The following is a 19,112-nucleotide window of genomic DNA, read 5'->3' as shown; positions in this document are numbered from 1 at the left end:
AAAGAAACGGGGAGTACAAGAGGAACACAGGAACAATGAGGCGAAGAAAAAAACAAAACAAGAATGAAGATAATATGTAGCAATGGGGAAAGACATGCAAGGGGAAAAAACACACCAGTTAGACAGGAGACAAGCTGGAACCGAAGTGATATTAAAGGAACTCGTTTTGATTCAGTGTTCACTGTCGCCCTGTTGGTACCAAATCAACACTTTAGCTTTATGTTGCTCATCTGTCTCACCCTGCGTGATATAGTCTCCCAGTGGGGTGGTGCTGTCATCAGGGAAGTCCTCCTCCTCGGAGTCGCTGTCTGATAGAGGCTCTCCTCCGCCTCCATCACCATCCTGCCATGGCTGGGGACGCCAGGTGACTGTGCCCCCACGCACAGCATTCATCTGTGGCACACGAGACAGACGTCAGCATGAAAAAATGTGCAAACAAATTTTAACATTTCCCTGGAGGCGAGTTTAACAACAGACTGGAACTCAATGTAGCACACGTGCACACCACAGCGTGTGCTATGACTTAACAAATGGACTTTTAAACAGACAAGGGGTAATCACCATCTGTAATCCAATTCGATTGTAGTCATTACATTTTTCATGTAATCTAATGTAATCTGTAATGTATGAATCCTCTGTAAAAAATTTCATAGCGATATGAAAAATTGTGGGTTACAGGCTGTTCACAAACAGACAAAACAAACAAATGAAAACTGTCACCTTGAGGGTGACGGTATCTTGCCAAGAGATGAACAAGAGAGACTACCACAAGGAACGACCACTATGAAGAGGGACTAATGGGCAAGGCCATTCACTATATTCATGCCAAATTTGGATAAAAAAAAAAAAAAGAAAAAAAAAACAAAAAAAACAAATTGCTACCAGCAAAGGATTTTTTTTTGGTGATTTTAGTGTTTGACCTTGACATTTGACCATGCACCTTTTCTGCACTGAAAGGTATCTCCATAGGACTGCTATATGTGAACTTACAAGAGTCTGCAATAATGATTTACATGCTTTGTCACACCCTTCAAAAATCTAAATTTTGCAAGGTTTTTTTTTTTCATCCAATGGCATCACAACAAACCCATCTGAAGTTTGGGTCACCTTTGACCGGAGCTCGATCACGTATCCCAGGTAATGGCTTATGGGCAAAGCCCATCCCTATATTCATGCCAAATTTTGAAGCAAAACTTCAAAAATTGTGGCCAGGAAAGTTGTGTTGTTGAATTTAGTGTTTGACCTTCTTGTGACCTTGACCTTTTTGGGACTACTACAACCCCTGGCAAAAATTATGGAATCACCGGCCTAGGAGGATGTTCATTCAGTTGTTTAATTTTGTAGAAAAAAAGCAGATCACAGACATGACACAAAACTAAAGTCATTTCAAATGGCAACTTTCTGGCTTTAAGAAACACTATAAGAAATCAAGAAAAAAAAAAGATTGTGGCAGTCAGTAACGGTTACTTTTTTAGACCAAGCAGAGGAAAAAAATATGGACTCACTCAATTCTGAGGAAAAAATTATGGAATCACCCTGTAAATTTTCATCCCCAAAACTAACACCTGCATCATATCAGATCTGCTCGTTAGTCTGCATTTAAAAAAGGAATGAACACACCTTGGAGAGCTGTTGCACCAAGTGGACTGACATGAATCATGGCTCCAACACGAGAGATGTCAATTGAAACAAAGGAGAGGATTATCAAACTCTTAAAAGAGAGTAAATCATCATGCAATGTTGCAAAAGATGTTGGTTGTTCAGTCAGCTGTGTCTAAACTCTGGACCAAATACAAACAACATGGGAAGGTTGTTAAAGGCAAACATACTGGTAGACCAAGGAAGACATCAAAGCGTCAAGACAGAAAACTTAAAGCAATATGTCTCAAAAATCGAAAAATGTACAACAAAACAAATGAAGAACGAATGGGAGGAAACTGGAGTCAACGTCTGTGACCGAACTGTAAGAAACCGCCTAAAGGAAATGGGATTTACATACAGAAAAGCTAAACGAAAGGCATCATTAACACCTAAACAGAAAAAAAACAAGGTTACAATGGGCTAAGGAAAAGCAATTGTGGACTGTGGATGACTGGATGAAAGTCATTCAGTGATGAATCTCGAATCTGCATTGGGCAAGGTGATGATGCTGGAACTTTTGTTTGGTGCCATTCCAATGAGATTTATAAAGATGACTGCCTGAAGAGAACATGTAAATTTCCACAGTCATTGATGATATGGGGCTGCATGTCAGGTAAAGGCACTGGGGAGATGGCTGTCATTACATCATCAATAAATGCACAAGTTTATGTTGATATTTTGGACAATTGAAAGGATGTTTGGGGATGATGAAATCATTTTTCAAGATGATAATGCATCTTGTCAGAGCAAAAACTGCAAAAACATTCCTTGCAAAAAGACACATAGGGTCAATGTCATGGCATAGGGTCAATGTCAATGAGCAGATCTGATTTGATGCAGGTGTTAATTTGGGGGATGAAAATTTACAGGGTGATTCCATAATTTTTTCCTCAGAATTGAGTGATTCCATATTTTTTTCCTCTGCTTGGTCTAAAAAAGTAACCGTTACTGACTGCCACAATTTTTTTTTTCTTGATTTCTTATAATGTTTCTTAAAGCCAGAAAGTTGCCATTTGAAATGACTTTAGTTTTGTGTCATGTCTGTGATCTGCTTTTTTTCTACAAAATTAAACAACTGAATGAACATCCTCTGAGGCCGGTGATTCCATAATTTTTGCCAGGGGTTGTATATGTGAACTTATAAGAGTCTGCAATGATGACTTACACGCTTTGTCACACCCTTAAAAATTCTAACTTTTGCACGTTTTCATGATGTCATGATATATTCTGGATCTTCTCATCAAGCCCTTTAATTTGGTGTATTACACAACATGTTTTACTATAACCTGAGATTTAACCTAATTTAGGTCACCTTTGACCTCAAGCGAAACCCTGAAGGTCAAGGTAGACATTTTCTTTTGTCAATTTAGGTTTGCTAAGGGACTACATAACCCCTTTCAGAAACACTTAAAATTTTTACACATTTATTGTGTTATATACAATTACCGTGAAGGGATTCAATTTATACACGATATGAATTTTAGGTCATATCGCCCTGCTCTACTGTCCTCTGTCACATCACCTGCATGTGCTCCCTCACCACATCCATAAACGCCTCCTTCATCTCCTCCTGCCTGGTGGCTCTCCTTCCTATATACCCTAGGTCCCTCCTATGCACATGCCCAAACCATCTCAATCTCATCTTTCTGACTTCATCTCCAAATCGTCCCACCCGAGCTGTCCCTCTGATATGTTCATTCCTAATCCTGTCCGTTCTCGTCACTCCCAAAGAGAATTGCAACATCCTCAGCTCTGCCTCCTGGTTAGCGTCACTGTCTCTGAGCCGTACAACATAGCTGGTATCAATACTGCCTTGTAAACTTTTATTCCAGTCAAATTATTCAATTTAAAGCCCATTTCATACCGGGCTTGCAAACAGTTGCGCTAAAATGCGTTTGGAGTACGGTGGAAAATTGCGCACATTTGGCGTAGTCCCTGTGCAGGCTGGTGTGTGATGGCGCATGGTTGCGTTCCTAGACTTGCTTATAGTAGCATATAGTAGCTTTAGGCCCTGTCAAACCATTTATTAAAAACGCTGGCAGAAATTAATGCAGCTGCCACCTTGACGATCAGCATATGCCGACAGCCCCGTTTCCACCAAGTGGTTCGGGTCGGTACTGCACGGTGTGGTGCAGGTCAGAAACAGAGTAATTTAACTACTACTTATTATTATTTTTTTATTCATTTTCATTGTGTACAGAATGCTGATGAGTCTGACTGTGGAAAACGCTGCCATGAATGAAGTGCTGTGACTCTAAACTTTTAAAGCATCAGTTGCTTCCTGAGATCAGGGGACCTGATCAGCCGACCTGAATACTGAAGTACTGTGATGATTTAAACTTTAAAAGCGCCAGTTGACCGCAATCAGGTGTGATCAGACCTGCCACATATGTAGCCATCACCACGATTTTCTGCCTCTGTGGAAGTGCGTTCAATTCTCAAAATGGTTCATGAAAAGCAAACGGCACTCACGTTGTCTGATGTACAGTGGGACACACCGCTGTCTCGTCACGGCTCATAACATCAGGTCACAAAGTTCAGAGTCCATTGTATATCCATCCCCCCCAAAAAAAAACATGCAAGAGAGAGAGACAGCGCTATCGCTGGTCCTGAAAAAACAAAAAGACACAGACAGCGCTGTCTCTCTTTTCTTTTTCAGGACCTGCTGCTCCTGGTCTCTGGATTTCTTTCGAAATCCAGTTTATGAATTGAAAGAATGTAACCATGTGTTCCGATTGTCGGATTACTGAAGTTATAAATGTATCCCTGCCGTAGATCGGCTCATGCATACGCAATGGCTCGTTCAGCCAGTTCGATCAGCTGTTTTAAGCACGCAAAGGCGCTATTGGCCGAGTTTCACCACACACTCATGCGCCCAGCACACACAGGCACTACCGGGTTGAGTTTCACCGCACACTCGCGCGCCCAGCACGCATGGACGCTACCGGCACGGATCATTTCACTGCACACTTGCGTGCAGGTCCTGTTCTGAGCATGCACATGTCCGCCAATTGATCAGCTGTTGTAAGCAGGCACAGAGAATGTGGGCTGTGTGGATCATGGAGTCACAGGCACGCGCGCTTGTTTGATTAGGAGTTAACCTGGACGTGGAAATGTCTTTGTGCTGGTAATCAGTCTATGAGCAGGAGAATGGACTTTATTTAAATTTGTTGCACTGACAGAATTGAAGGAGGTGAAGAAGTGAAGCACATGTGGCATTCACGCTCACGATCTGCCATGAGAAGTGGATGGTAGACATGTCCTCCTGCTGGAGATTTGTCTGTGAGCAGGAGTTAATGGACTTTACTTAACTTGCTGCAATTGTGAAAGAACTGGACGAGGTGAAAGAAATCTGCGAGCTGCAGCGGCGATGTCGCGCATGAGAAGTGAACGGTAGATGTGGAAATGCCTTCCTGCTGGAGATCTGTCGATGAGGACATGTTCTCTGAACATGGAAGCTTGGCTCGCCTCTTCTTCCGTGGTTTTGAAGCTTCACTGGCAGCAAAGTTCAGTGAGATGAATAAAATCGACCACTGCAGGCTTCTATTGATAAAAGGATTTGTTGTCCTTGTGTGTAGAATTGTGGAGGCTCGGTGCACAGTAGCGCAGTGCTGTGTAGATTTACAAACAGTTATGGTGAGTTGTGTAGACTCAGGCCTATTGTATGTAGCACAGATTCCATCACTTACAATTTGGCAAAGCACCTCAAGTGGATTTTGGCTCCTCTAGTGAGTAACTCAGACCACCTTGTGGAGAACACACAAGATTTTGTGAACAAGATCAAGAACCGTCAGCTGGAGGCAGATGAAACTATAGTGTCATTCGATGTGACATTGTTCACCTGCATCCCCACTGCTGTGAGGCAGAGGCTGCTGGAGGACGCGTCTCTACTTGAAAGGACCAAAGTTACACCAGACCACATCTGCCAACTCAGAGATCTGTCTTAAAACCACGTATTTCCAGTTTAAGGGGAATTACTACAGGCAGATCCATGGTTGTGCAATGGGGTCTCCAGTATCCCCCATTGTGGCAAATCTGTACATGGAGCTACTGGAGAAGAGAGCCTTGGCATGGTTCACGGGCATCTCTCCCAGTCACTGGTTCAGATATGTCGATGACACATGGGTTAAAATCAAGCAACAGGAAGTAGAGGCCTTTATAGAGCACATCAACTCATTGGACTCCAATATCAAGTTCACACGTGAGGATGCCAGAAACAACCATTTAGCCTTCTTGGACTGTGATGTTACGATTGAAGAGAACAGTGAGCTCCAGACAGGGGTTTACAGAAAACCCACTCACACTGACCAATATCTGCTCTTTGGCTCAAACCACCCCCTTGAACACAAGCTCAGGGTGATCAGGACTCTTCAACACAGAGCCCTACAGGTGCCCACAACTACAGAGGGAAGGGCTAAAGAACAACAACATGTCCGGAAAGCCCTCACAGTATGTGGGTACCCACGATGGTCCCTTGATAAAGTGCAGAAGTCCCAAAGAACAAAGAGAACAGACAGACAGAGACAGATCGAAGAAGAGTGTCTGTCCCTTATTTAGCAGTAGGAGGAAAACTACAGAGGATCTTCAGACAGCACAAAATCCCAGTTTACTTTAAACCTGTTAACACCTTGAGACAGAAATTAGTTCACCCTAAGGACAGGATCCCTAGTTACAAAACAGAGCAATGTAGTGTATTCTATCAGATGTCAGGAAAACTGTAAAGAACACTACATAGGTGAAACTAAGCAGCCGTTGCACAAAAGGCTATACCAGCACCGCAGAGAGGGCACCGGTGGACCTCAGTCTGCAGTTCATCTCCACCTTAAAGACACCAACCATACATTTGAGGACAAGGAAGTTAAAATCTTAGCCAGAGAAAAGAAATGGTTTGAGAGGGGAGTGAAGGAAGCAATGTATGTGAAACAGTTGAAACCCAGCCTTAACCGGGGAGGGGGTCTGAGATGCACTTTGTCCCCTGTTTACAATGGGGTACTCAGGTCAAAGCAGTCTCAGTCTGTTGTTCATGGTAATCAGTCACATAGTCAGGCGAGTCGTCAGGAGAGGCGTCAGTCCCAGCATTAGGAGGGACAGCAGCCCTGTCATTAGGAGGGTGCTAACTAGAGCACAATAGGTGCTAATTACAGCAAATGTTAGTCACTAGCCAATACCAGTCTGCCTCTCAGTAGGAGGGGTCTGGTTAGGTTTAAAAACTTTTGCTGGCATCTGTTATTCTTCTCTACAAGAGTCAAGACAGAAGTCAGACTACCAGAGCAAGAAATTTAGCTGAGGAAGCTTCTGCGATTAGAAGTGAAACGTCCTCGCATCAAGCAACCCAGTCCATTTGAAGATTCAAGCATCTCTACTACTGTGTTGTGTAGACTTGCTTAAAAACTATGTACTTTCTGCGTCCTGTGCTCTACGCTGAAAAAATTAAACATGTTTAATTTCTTGCATCCTGCTCATGTAGGCCTCAGCATACTACTGCGTAGGGAGCAAAAACTCAGCGTAGAGCTGCTTAAACTGGGCGTAGAGTTGCATAACTCAGCACAGACAGTACGCTGCAATACGCAATTCTATGATGGCCCTGGTGTGAAAGGGGCTTAAGGCTCCAACCCACCACTAATTGCAAATAAATAAATAATAAAGTTTCAGTTTCAATCCTCCAATATACCCCAGGAATAACATTAAAAATAGAGAATAGAAGGGGTGGAAGGGCCTAAAATATGCTAATTCATTTTAATTAGGTATGAACATCAAAGGAACCAGTCAAACAACTAGAAGTATTGTATCTGTAATCAAAAGGATTACGTAAATGCTATCCAAATTCACCTGTAGTGTTGTTAGAAATACTAGAAATTGAAACTGGGTGCCCTTTTGGCTAACTAGCCAATTATGCTGCTAAGTGATTCTGAATTCAGGAAACATGAAGAAATCTTTCTGATAGGCCCAGATACTGACATGAACATGATCGAATTATTGAAACTGGGGAGAAGGCAATTGTGTCCTTGAACAATGGAGGGAAAAAAAAAAAAATGACAGCCTTGACAAAATTAGATGCCAGTGATTTAAAGAAAAGATTGTCAGGTGTTGAAAAGAGATTCAGGCACAGGTTTTGCCACCAACTTCAGGAGTAGCAAAGTACCACTCACTACATGTCTTCAATCAAATATGTGAATGGAAAAGAGAAAGCCTAAATGCCACTGAATATGGGTGGAAGGAAAAAACGCCAAGTTCACTCCAGTACAAACAGACTTGCCTCCAGCTCCTGACTGCCTACTGGAAATTATTCACTATACCTGTAAAACCGGGTGCAGTACTTTGAAATGCACTTGTCGCAGGCATGACCTTAAGTGTACATTTGCTTGTGGTGTCTGCAAAGGTTCTAGGTGCTCTAATGCAATAGATCCAGAAGTTGTGACTTAAGTTGATGAATGAACAATCAGAGCTTCAAAAAGTGTTTGGGTGACTTTGGAATCATCTTGCTCCGGATTTTGTCTTATCTGGCACATGGTTAGGGTTGGGTATTGAGAACCGGTTCTTTTCAGGTATCATTAAGAAATGATTCGATCAACCGACATCAATAGCCTTTTCGCTTAACAATTCCCTTATCTGTCCTTCAGAGCCGCCGTTGTTTTTGAGGGTGTTTGTTGGGAATATTATAATTTTTCTATATTGATTACAGACGCTGCAGCGGCTTGTAATTAACCGCTTCTGCAACGCGACACCACTTTGAAGCGTGAACTGATGAAGCAGTGCTTCGATCCACTGGCTCGTGGGTTCTTTGATTTGCTGCTCTTCAGAAGCTGCAAATCCGCTTCTTCTTAACCCCTCTCAAAGCCATTAAAATATGTTAATCGTGAGTCACTTTTGCGTGGATTAAAGTCACTAACTGGGACTCTTGTTGTAGTCAAGAAAAGAGAATCATCCTCCGTTCCGTTGGCACAGCTCCAAATGCTGCTCGGCTCTCTGCTGAGACAGAGTCCGCTGGGAATTAATAACTTCAAAATTAATTGCTGCCTTAAATAAAATGACACCCCTTTCCAAACACTGTAATACAGACAAACTACAATCGACTAAAACTTTTTTTTTTCCTCTCAAAAAGAGACATCCTGCATTCTTTATGAATTACAACCCCAATTCCAATGAAGCTGGGATGTTGTATTCTGGTTTTATTTACATTTTGCACAATAATTTGCAAATCCTCTTCAACCTATATTCAATTGAATACACCACAACCACAAGATATTTAATGTTCAAACTGATACTTTTGTTTTTGTGCAAATATTTACTCAATTTGAAATGGATGCCTGCAACACGTTTCAAAAAAGTTGGGACAGTGGTATGTTTAACACTGTGTTACATCACCTTTCCTTCTAACAACACTCAAGCGTTTGGGAACAGAGGACTGTTTTATTACGAAGCCACGCTGTTGTAACACATGCAGAATGTGGCTTGGCATTGTCTTACTGAAATTAATTAATGAATAAATTCTTTAATGTCAATGCACAAAATACCACAAAATTGGATAGCAATCCACTTGGTGCTCTAAAATAAATAATAAAAAAATAAACATACATACATATACATACACATATATATACACATACATACATATATATAAAAGCAGGGATGTCCCTGAAAAAGACTATGCTTGGATGGCAGCATGTGTTGCTCCAAAACGTGGATGTACCTTTCAGCACTGATGCTGCTGTCATAGATGTGTAAGTTGCCCATGTCATGGGCACCAACACATCTTCATACCTTCACAGATGCTGGCTTTTGAACTTTGCGCTGGTAACGATCTGGATGGTCATTTTCCTCAGTTGTCCGGAGGACATGACATCCATGATTTCCAAAAACAATTTGAAATGTGGACTCAGACCACAGCACACTTTTCCACATTGCGTCTGTCAATTTCAAATGAGGTCGGGCCCAGAGAAGGCAGTGGTGTTTCTGGATGTTGTTGATGTATGGCTTTCGCTTTGCCTGGTAGACTTTTAACTTGCACTTGTAGATGTAGCAACAAACTGTGTTAACTGAATGGTTTTCTGAAGTGTTCCTGAGCCCACACGATAAGAACCTTTACACAATGATGTCGGTTTTTAATGCAGTGCCGCCTGAGGGATCAAAGGTCACAGGTATTCAATGATGGTTTTCGGCCTTGCTGTTTACGTGTAGAAAGTTCTCCAGATTCTCTGAATCTTCTGATTATATTATAGACTGTAGATGATGGAATCCCTAAATTCCTTGCAATTGAATGTTGAGAATCACTGTTCTTAAACTATTGGACTATTTTTTGACACAGTTGTTCACAAAGTGGTGATCTTCGCCCCATCTTTGCTTGTGAATGGCTGAGCCTTTTGGGGATGCTCCTTTTATACCCAATCATGACACTCACCTGTTTACAATTAGGTGTTCTTTGAGCATTCATCAACTTTCCCAGTCTTTTGTTGCCCCATCCCAACTTTTTTGAAACATGTTGCAGGCATCCATTTCAAAATGAGCAAATATTTGCACAAAAACAAAAAAAGTCCATCAGTATGAACATTAACTATGTTGTCTTTGTGGTGTATTCAATTGAATATAGGTTCAAGAGGATTTGCAAATCATTGTATTCTGTTTTTATTTACATTTTACACAATGTCCTAACTTCATTTGAATTGGGGTTGTACATCCTGACGTGCATCACGGCCAGCTGAGCTCAGCTCAGATGTATGGAAAGACATTCATGCCAATAATGTCTGAAAGGAAATGCTTTTGTCAAAAACTACAGCTTTATTTCTAATTATGTCCAGAGATCAAGGATCCACCATGTCGAGTTTATTATGTCCAGAGTTTAAGGATCCAGTGACCAATTTCATATTTATTTACTTTAAGACTCAATAAAATGTCAACATAGAAAATCTGTAAAGCCTACTTTTAGTACACAGAAAATTTACAAGAGGTATTGATGAGTGAATCGATACGGAATTGGATCGATAAGTGGAATCGATAGATAAAATCTTAATACCCATTCCTATAACATGGTGTAGATTACTTTTTGTTTAAGCCATATTTACATAATTACAACATCTTTCTTACTTGCATTATTTGAACATGTCCTGAATTTGACACTTATATGTACTGTTCAAACTTCTAAGTGTTATGGTAAAATGTGTTCTTTTCAATAATGATGATACTTTTGAATACATAACTAGTTAACTATCCAAAAGGGCACGCTATTTCAGTTTCTAGTATTTCTAATAACACAACAGGTGAATGTGGCTAACATTTTAGTCTGTAGTGGATATTCTTGCCTGGAGAGCCCCACCTGATAATTTTATGTGAGAACTTGAGGACTCAGACTGACAGGACACGGACTCCAAAAACCAGATGTATTGAAAAGATGCGTTCACGGAATGGAACAGAGAATCACTACGACAGCGCTGGGGTCTTGAAGCAAGTGTCCCCTCTATGTTGCATAGAAGAGCCCCGACATAGCGCCCCGCCTACAATTGTAAGCCTGCTCTCGACCGACCCCAGGTGAGCAGGCCTTGCCCTATTGCGTGGATCAGTACAGTTTATGTGACTGGATGTAGAGTGTTGCATTTGACATTTGTATGCAGGTGACATGTTCACGTTGTTTATCTGAACAGTATGTATTATTTCAAAACTTTGTGCTGCCTGTGTCAGCATGATAAGCAAAGAACAGAATATTTCATGACGCCTATTGCCCCAGATGGAGATATGAAAACCTTAGTTTTATCAGTTATGTATGCTGTGTTATCAAGTGTTCTGAGAACAAGTGTCATGGAACATTCTGTCAAACAAGTCCTTTTGATGACAGATACAAGATTTCCAGTTGTTTGACTGGTTCCTTAGTATGTTGTTATTCCTGAGGTACATCAGAGGAGAATCCACCTAAAACATTTTTTTTCATTTAGTAGTGGGCCAAGTCTCAATATGACTGGACTATTTCCCCTTCACTCCTGCAGATATTCTTCTATCACAAATCACTCCTGCCACCTTTCTCCACCTTTCCTGCACTCTCTTCTTCACCTCTCTCCATTATTTTGGACAGTTGACCCAAAGAATTTAAACTAATCTACTTTCACCACTTCTATTCCTTGTAACTGCACTATTTCACTGGGCTCCCTCTCATTCACCCACATGTACTCAGTCTTGTGGGCAATTCCAGCAAAAAAGGTAAGATGGCAGGTGACATTTCAAAACGTAAATATCACATCAAATAGCACTTGGTTATGTCCTTTGGGTACCCAAGTACGAGAAACATGAGGATTTCTACCAGTTCAGCCGACATGAGGTTTTTGGCTGCACATCTCATTTTTGCCCTAACAAAACAGCAAGTTTCAAGCCCAAAACAGTTTTTCTTCCTCATTGTATTACACAAGTCCTGAGCTTAATACAGAATTTATAACTATTTTCTGTTAGTATTCTTATTAGGAGTATTGAGAACAACATATTAATTTCAGAAGTAAGCCTTGTGTTTTTTTAGCCTGGGTGATGAAAATGAGGTAGTCCTTCTAGGTAACGTGAGTAACAAAAAAATGCTGAACTTTTCTCTAGTTTGACAGTGCTGGTAGATATGACAGCCAGATTCCTGCATTCATCTCCTCCACCCTGAATTACTATATTCATGAAACAAAATCAGAAAAATCCCTCATAGCCTTTGGGCAGAAGTGCTTCAAAATCTGTAACGTAACAGTGTAACGTGAGTAACACTCACTTCATCACTGAACCACAAAGTTACTCAGTCAGCCAACTAGTTATTGTTTTAACATATAGGTGTCAGCCAATTAGCTGTTGTTTTAACTTTGAGACATAGGTGCCAGGGTGTTTTCCCACAATGCAATAGGTGATACATGTCATTCCTGTACGGTGGGAGAAATTGAATCTGTGTCATGTCATAACAAATTTCAATCCAGTGACATCAAACAAACGTAGTAGAGAAGCTTGAATCTTCGACTGGACTGGGTTGTTTGACGCTAAAATTCTTGCTCTGGTAGTCTGACTTCTGTCTTGACCCTTGTAGAGAAGAACAAACAGAAGCCACAAAAGCTGGAGTTTTAAACCTACCCAGACTCCTCCTACTGAGAGGCAGACTGCTATTGGCTAGTGACTAAACAATTGCTTTAATTAGCACCTATTGAGCTCTAGTTACCACCCTCCTAATGACAGGGTAGCTGTCCCTCCTAACGATGGGGCCGACACCTCTCCTGACGGCTCTCCGGATAGCATGAATGACTCATTACCATGAACAAAAGACTGAAACTGCTTTGACCTGAGTACCCCATTGTAAACAGGGGACAAAGCGTGTCTCAGACCCCCTTCCCGGTTAAGGCTGGGTTTCAACTGTTTCACATACAATGCCTCCTTCACCCCTCTCTCAAACCATTTCTTCTCTCTGGCTAAGATTATAACTTCCTTGTCCTCAAACGTGTGGTTAGTGTCTTTAAGGTGGAGATGAACTGCAGACTGAGGTCCACTGGCGCCCTCTCTGCGGTGCTGGTATAGCCTTTTGTGTAACGGCTGCTTAGTCTCACCTATGTGGTGTTTGTTACAGTTTTCCTGATATCTGAATACACTACATTGCTCTGTTTGTAACTAGGGATCCTGTCCATAGGGTGAACTAATTTCTGTCTCAAAGTGTTAACAGGTTTAAACTAAACTGGGATTTTATGCTGTGTGAAGATCCTCTGTAGTTTTTCCCTACTCCTGCTAAAGGGAGTAGGGGAAAAATCCCAAATCCCTTTTCGATTGATGAAGACGTGAAAGAGATACGAAGGGAGTATCAGGAACTCAGAAAGATACTCCACTGAACTTTCTTGTACAGGACTATTGACGTTGTATTTCCATGGTTGATGGACAAGATTGATAAATGATCGTGGGATGGTGTTGAGGGGAGGGCTAGTCAACAGTTTTCACAGAGTTACTAATTGCTTACTCGGCAGTCTTCACTTCAAAAACTTAAGGTTTTAATGCACTGCAGTGTTCTTGGTGAACATGTAACATGAGTAACATGACTTATTATTTTAATGTCTATAAAGACAAATGTTAGTCTGTTCCAATTTGCTTGTTCTTTTGAAGAGGTTATTAATAAAGGTTTAAACTATATTAGATCATTTTGCTCTGTCCTCTGTAGTTTAACAAGAAGGTGAAAGCAAACTTAAGTTAAAAAAAAAAGCCATGTGATTTTTGCGTAACGTGAGTAACGGTGACAAAATGTGCCCAGCAAGGACAATGAAGAAAGATCTTTCTCGTGTTGTGCTAAGTGGATGTAGATACTGGTGTTTAGTACTCACCATGAAAAAATACAAATGTTCAGTCCCGTCATAAAAGAGGGAGACACCTTTATTCAAGCATCTGTTGTTTTAAATGTAACGTGAGTAACGCTGGAATTGCCCTTGTTCATACTGACTTTCATTCCCCTTCTCTCCAGAGCAGGGGTATTCAACTCCAGCCCTCGAGGGCCAGTGTCTATCAACTTTTAGATGTGTCTCTGCTTCAACATACCTGAGTCAAATAATGAGGTCATTAGCAGCACTCTGGAGAACTTGACTGCATACTCAGGAGGTAATTCAGCCAATTGAATCATCTGTCTCCCTCACCACATCTGCAGCACTTCTCTAGTTGTCCAGAACTGCTATCCCTTCATCCAGTGCCTCTCTCGCCTGCTCACTTAAATTTACAGTCTTCCTCTTTCAGCTTCCACCATCTGACCCTTTGAGTTCTCGCTCTCCTCTTCTTCACTTCTAAAGTCATCGTACAACCCACCATCCTAGACTGTCTAGCTACACTCTCTCCTGCCACAACCTTAGTCTCTAATTCCTTTTAGCTTGCATCTCCTACACAGAATGTAGTCTACCTGTGTTCACCTTCCTTCACTCTTATGTCACAGTGTTCCTCCCTTTTCTTAGTCATTTCAGTCCTTTTTGCAAAATCAACTACCATCTGCCCTTTCACATTCCTGCCCTTAATTCCATATCTACCCATTGCTTCCTCATCACACTCTCCACCACCTCATCTTTTTTTAAACAGTTTATTTATTGGAAATATTTTTACAACAATGCCACACAAAATTTTTCAGACATTTTTTTTCCCCCTAAACAACTCACCCCCCCAACAAACCCCGCAACATATAACCCCGTGCCAGAAAGGTATAAGAATGGTATAAACAAATAAAATAATAATAATATATATGCATATATAAATAATAAAATGAAGGGAAAAAACAAAAAACAAAAAAACAGTTAAATCACAGAAATAAGATACATTAATGGAGTGAAATACAACCATACCACCGATTCATATGTCATATGTAGCACACGGACATGTCATTCCCCCGTTACATTTCATGCAATTTGGTCTGCTTCCATCGCTTGAAAAAATGTAATAAAGTGATTCCAGATTTTATAACATTTTTGGACTGAACCTCTTGTTGTATATCTGATCTTCTCCAGTTGAATGTAATATCAGACATCCTTAACCCAAAGTCCAAATACAGGAGGTTGTGGCTCTTTCCAATTTAACAAAATTCTCCTTCGGGCTAATAGTGTGCAGAAGGCCACTAGATTAGCCTGTGCCTCAGTGAGCCGTAAACTGTTAGTTACTCCGAAGATTCCAACAAATGGACAAGGAGCCAGTGGTTTACCACTAATCTTGGAGAATACATCAAATATACAGCTCCAAAAATTTTGTATTTTTGAACAAGTGCAAAACATGTGCAATAGAGAGGCAGGTTCTTGCTTACAGCGATCACAAGTAGGGTCAAGCCGACTCTAATCTTAGTCTGGTTTTAGACCAGTGGAGGCGGTGCCACCACTTTTAATTGAATCACAATATGCCTAAACAAATTGATGAAGAGAAATTCTCTCAATAATGCTTCCCCAGGTCTTGTCAGAAATCTGTTTTAACTCTTCCTCCATTTGCCCTTAAGTGACTGTAATGTAGTCATATCTGTTAAGCAGTCATATGAGGTACTTATGATGTGTTTGGCATTTGGTTTTAGCTTAAATATGTATGTCATCCAAAGGATTGGTGCAGGGCAGGATGGGAAGGAGGCTGTATTACATGAAATGAAATTTCTAAGCTGCAGGTACCTGTAAAAATGTGGCCTTGGTTACACAAATTTAAAGACCAGTTCTAAAGAGCTGAAGACACTGTCACTGTAGAGTTTGTACATTAAGGTTATTCCACAGGTCATCCATATGTTGAATGCGTCATCTGTCAATGATGCTGAAAACATGCAGTGTCTTTGAGGGGGCGCCAGTAGAGAAAGTTCAGACAGTTCAAAGTGCCTTCTGAATTGGTACCACAGTTTGAGTGAATGAATAACAAGTGGGTTAGATGTAAAGTTGGAAATAGGTCTTGAAAGCGGCAATCTCGTACAAAGTAAGGACCATAATGACATGTTTAACAGACATTTTCTCCAATACTGCCCATGATGGTAGGTCATCATTACCTTGAATCCAGTGCAACACTGCCCTGATATTGGAGGCCCAATAATAAAATAAGAAATTTGGGAGCGCCATGCCACCCGCGCTCCAAGGTTTTTGTAATATCAATCAATCAATCAATTTTATTTATATAGCGCCAAATCACAACAAACACTTGCCCCAAGGCGCTTTATATTGTAAGGCAAGGCCATACAATAATTACGTAAAAACCCCAATGGTCAAAACGACCCCCTGTGAGCAAGCACTTGGCGACAGTGGGAAGGAAAAACTCCCTTTTAACAGGAAGAAACCTCCAGCAGAACCAGGCTCAGGGAGGGGCAGTCTTCTGCTGGGACTGGTTGGGGCTGAGGGAGAGAACCAGGGAAAAGACATGCTGTGGAGGGGAGCAGAGATCAGTCACTAATGATTAAATGCAGAGTGGTGCATACAGAGCAAAAAGAGAAAGAAACACTCAGTGCATCATGGGAACCTCCCAGCAGTCTAAGTCTATAGCAGCATAACTAAGGGATGGTTCAGGGTCACCTGATCCAGCCCTAACTATAAGCTTTAGCAAAAAGGAAAGTTTTAAGCCTAATCTTAAAAGTAGAGAGGGTGTCTGTCTCCCTGATCCCAATTGGGAGCTGGTTCCACAGGAGAGGAGCCTGAAAGCTGAAGGCTCTGCCTCCCATTCTACTCTTACAAACCCTAGGAACTACAAGTAAGCCTGCAGTCTGAGAGCGAAGCGCTCTATTGGGGTGATATGGTACTATGAGGTCCCTAAGATAAGATGGGACCTGATTATTCAAAACCTTATAAGTAAGAAGAAGAATTTTAAATTCTGTTCTAGAATTAACAGGAAGCCAATGAGGAGAGGCCAATATGGGTGAGATATGCTCTCTCCTTCTAGTCCCCGTTAGTACTCTAGCTGCAGCATTTTGAATTAACTGAAGGCTTTTCAGGGATCTTTTAGGACAACCTGATAATAATGAATTACAATAGTCCAGCCTAGAGGAAATAAATGCATGAATTAGTTTTTCAGCATCACTCTGAGACAAGACCTTTCTAATTTTAGAGATACTGCGTAAATGCAAAAAAGCAGTCCTACATATTTGTTTAATATGGGCTTTGAATGACATATCCTGATCAAAAATGACTCCAAGATTTCTCACAGTATTACTAGAGGTCAGGGTAATGCCATCCAGAGTAAGGATCTGGTTAGACACCATGTTTCTAAGATTTGTGGGGCCAAGTACAATAACTTCAGTTTTATCTGAGTTTAAAAGCAGGAAATTAGAGGTCATCCATGTCTTTATGTCTGTAAGACAATCCTGCAGTTTAGCTAATTGGGTGTGTGTCCTCTGGCTTCATGGATAGATAAAGTTGGGTATCATCCTGCGTAACAATGAAAATTTAAGCAATGCCGTCTAATAATACTGCCTAAGGGAAGCATGTATAAAGTGAATAAAATTGGTCCTAGCACAGAACCTTGTGGAACTCTATAATTAACCTTAGTCTGTGAAGAAGATTCCCCATTTACATGAACAAATTGTAATCTATTAGATAAACATGATTCAAACCACCGCAGCGCAGTGCCTTTAATACCTATGGCATGCTCTAATCTCTGTAATAAAATTTTATGGTCAACAGTATCAAAAGCAGCACTGAGGTCTAACAGAACAAGCACAGAGATGAGTCCACTGTCTGAGGCCATAAGAAGATCATTTGTAACCTTCACTAATGCTGTTTCTGTACTATGATGAATTCTAAAACCTGACTGAAACTCTTCAAACAGACCATTCCTCTGCAGATGATCAATTAGCTGTTTTACAACTACCCTTTCAAGAATTTTTGAGAGAAAAGGAAGGTTGGAGATTGGCCTATAATTAGCTAAGATAGCTGGGTCAAGTGATGGCTTTTTAAGTAATGGTTTAATTACTGCCACCTTAAAAGCCTGTGGTACATAGCCAACTAATAAAGATATATTGATCATATTTAAGATCGAAGCATTAAATAATGGTAGGGCTTCCTTGAGCAGCCTGGTAGGAATGGGGTCTAATAGACATGTTGATGGTTTGGATGAAGTAACTAATGAAAATAACTCAGAACAATCTGAGAGAAAGTCTAACCAAATACCGGCATCACTGAAAGCAGCCAAAGATAACGATACGTCTTTGGGATGGTTATGAGTAATTTTTTCTCTAATAGTTAAACTTTTATTAGCAAAAAAAAGTCATGAAGTCATTACTAGTTAAAGTTAAAGGAATACTCGGCTCAATAGAGCTCTGACTCTGTCAGCCTGGCTACAGTGCTGAAAAGAAACCTGGGGTTGTTCTTATTTTCTTCAATTAGTGATGAGTAGTAAGATGTCCTAGCTTTACGGAGGACTTTTTTATAGAGCAACAGACTCTTTATCCAGGCTAAGTGAAGATCTTCTAAATTAGTGAGACGCCATTTCCTCTCCAACTTACGGGTTATCTGCTTTAAGCTGCGAGTTTGTGAGTTATACCACGGAGTCAGGCACTTCTGATTTAAAGCTCTCTTTTTCAGAGGAGCTACAGCATCCAAAGTTGTCTTCAATGAGGATGTAAAACTATTGACGAGATACTCTATCTCACTTACAGAGTTTAGGTAGCTACTCTGCACTGTGTTGGTATATGGCATTAGAGAACATAAAGAAGGAATCATATCCTTAAACCTAGTTACAGTGCTTTCTGAAAGACTTCTAGTGTAATGAAACTTATTCCCCACTGCTGGGTAGTCCATCAGAGTAAATGTAAATGTTATTAAGAAATGATCAGACAGAAGGGAGTTTTCAGGGAATACTGTTAAGTCTTCAATTTCCATACCATAAGTCAGAACAAGATCTAAGATATGATTAAAGTGGTGGGTGGACTCATTTACATTTTGGCAAAGCCAATTGAGTCTAATAATAGATTAAATGCAGTGTTGAGGCTGTCATTCTCAGCATCTGTGTGGATGTTAAAATCGCCCACTATAATTATCTTATGAGCTAAGCATTAAGTCAGACAAAAGGTC

The 19,112-nt window shown here is 40.8% G+C and overlaps 1 protein-coding gene and 1 long non-coding RNA gene across 2 annotated transcripts in view; one reads left to right on the top strand and one right to left on the bottom strand.

Moving 5' to 3' along the window:
* Positions 1–19,112, bottom strand: part of si:dkey-260j18.2 (uncharacterized protein LOC325231 homolog) — a 44,155-nt gene that overhangs the window by 12,221 nt on the left and 12,822 nt on the right. Inside the window, exon 2 of the mRNA XM_034167872.1 lies at positions 240–393. Coding sequence (XP_034023763.1) covers positions 240–393 — 154 coding nt within the window. The remainder of the gene's footprint in view (positions 1–239; positions 394–19,112) is intronic.
* LOC117508207 lies at positions 4,877–18,235 on the top strand. Its single transcript, XR_004560009.1, has 3 exons — positions 4,877–5,013; positions 7,770–7,779; positions 18,225–18,235. It is a non-coding gene; the product is annotated as an uncharacterized LOC117508207 (long non-coding RNA).

Source organism: Thalassophryne amazonica, chromosome 4, assembly GCF_902500255.1.
Source record: "Thalassophryne amazonica chromosome 4, fThaAma1.1, whole genome shotgun sequence".
In the NCBI taxonomy this organism is placed as follows: domain Eukaryota; kingdom Metazoa; phylum Chordata; class Actinopteri; order Batrachoidiformes; family Batrachoididae; genus Thalassophryne; species Thalassophryne amazonica.
This window is presented reverse-complemented; position numbering and strand designations above follow the sequence as displayed.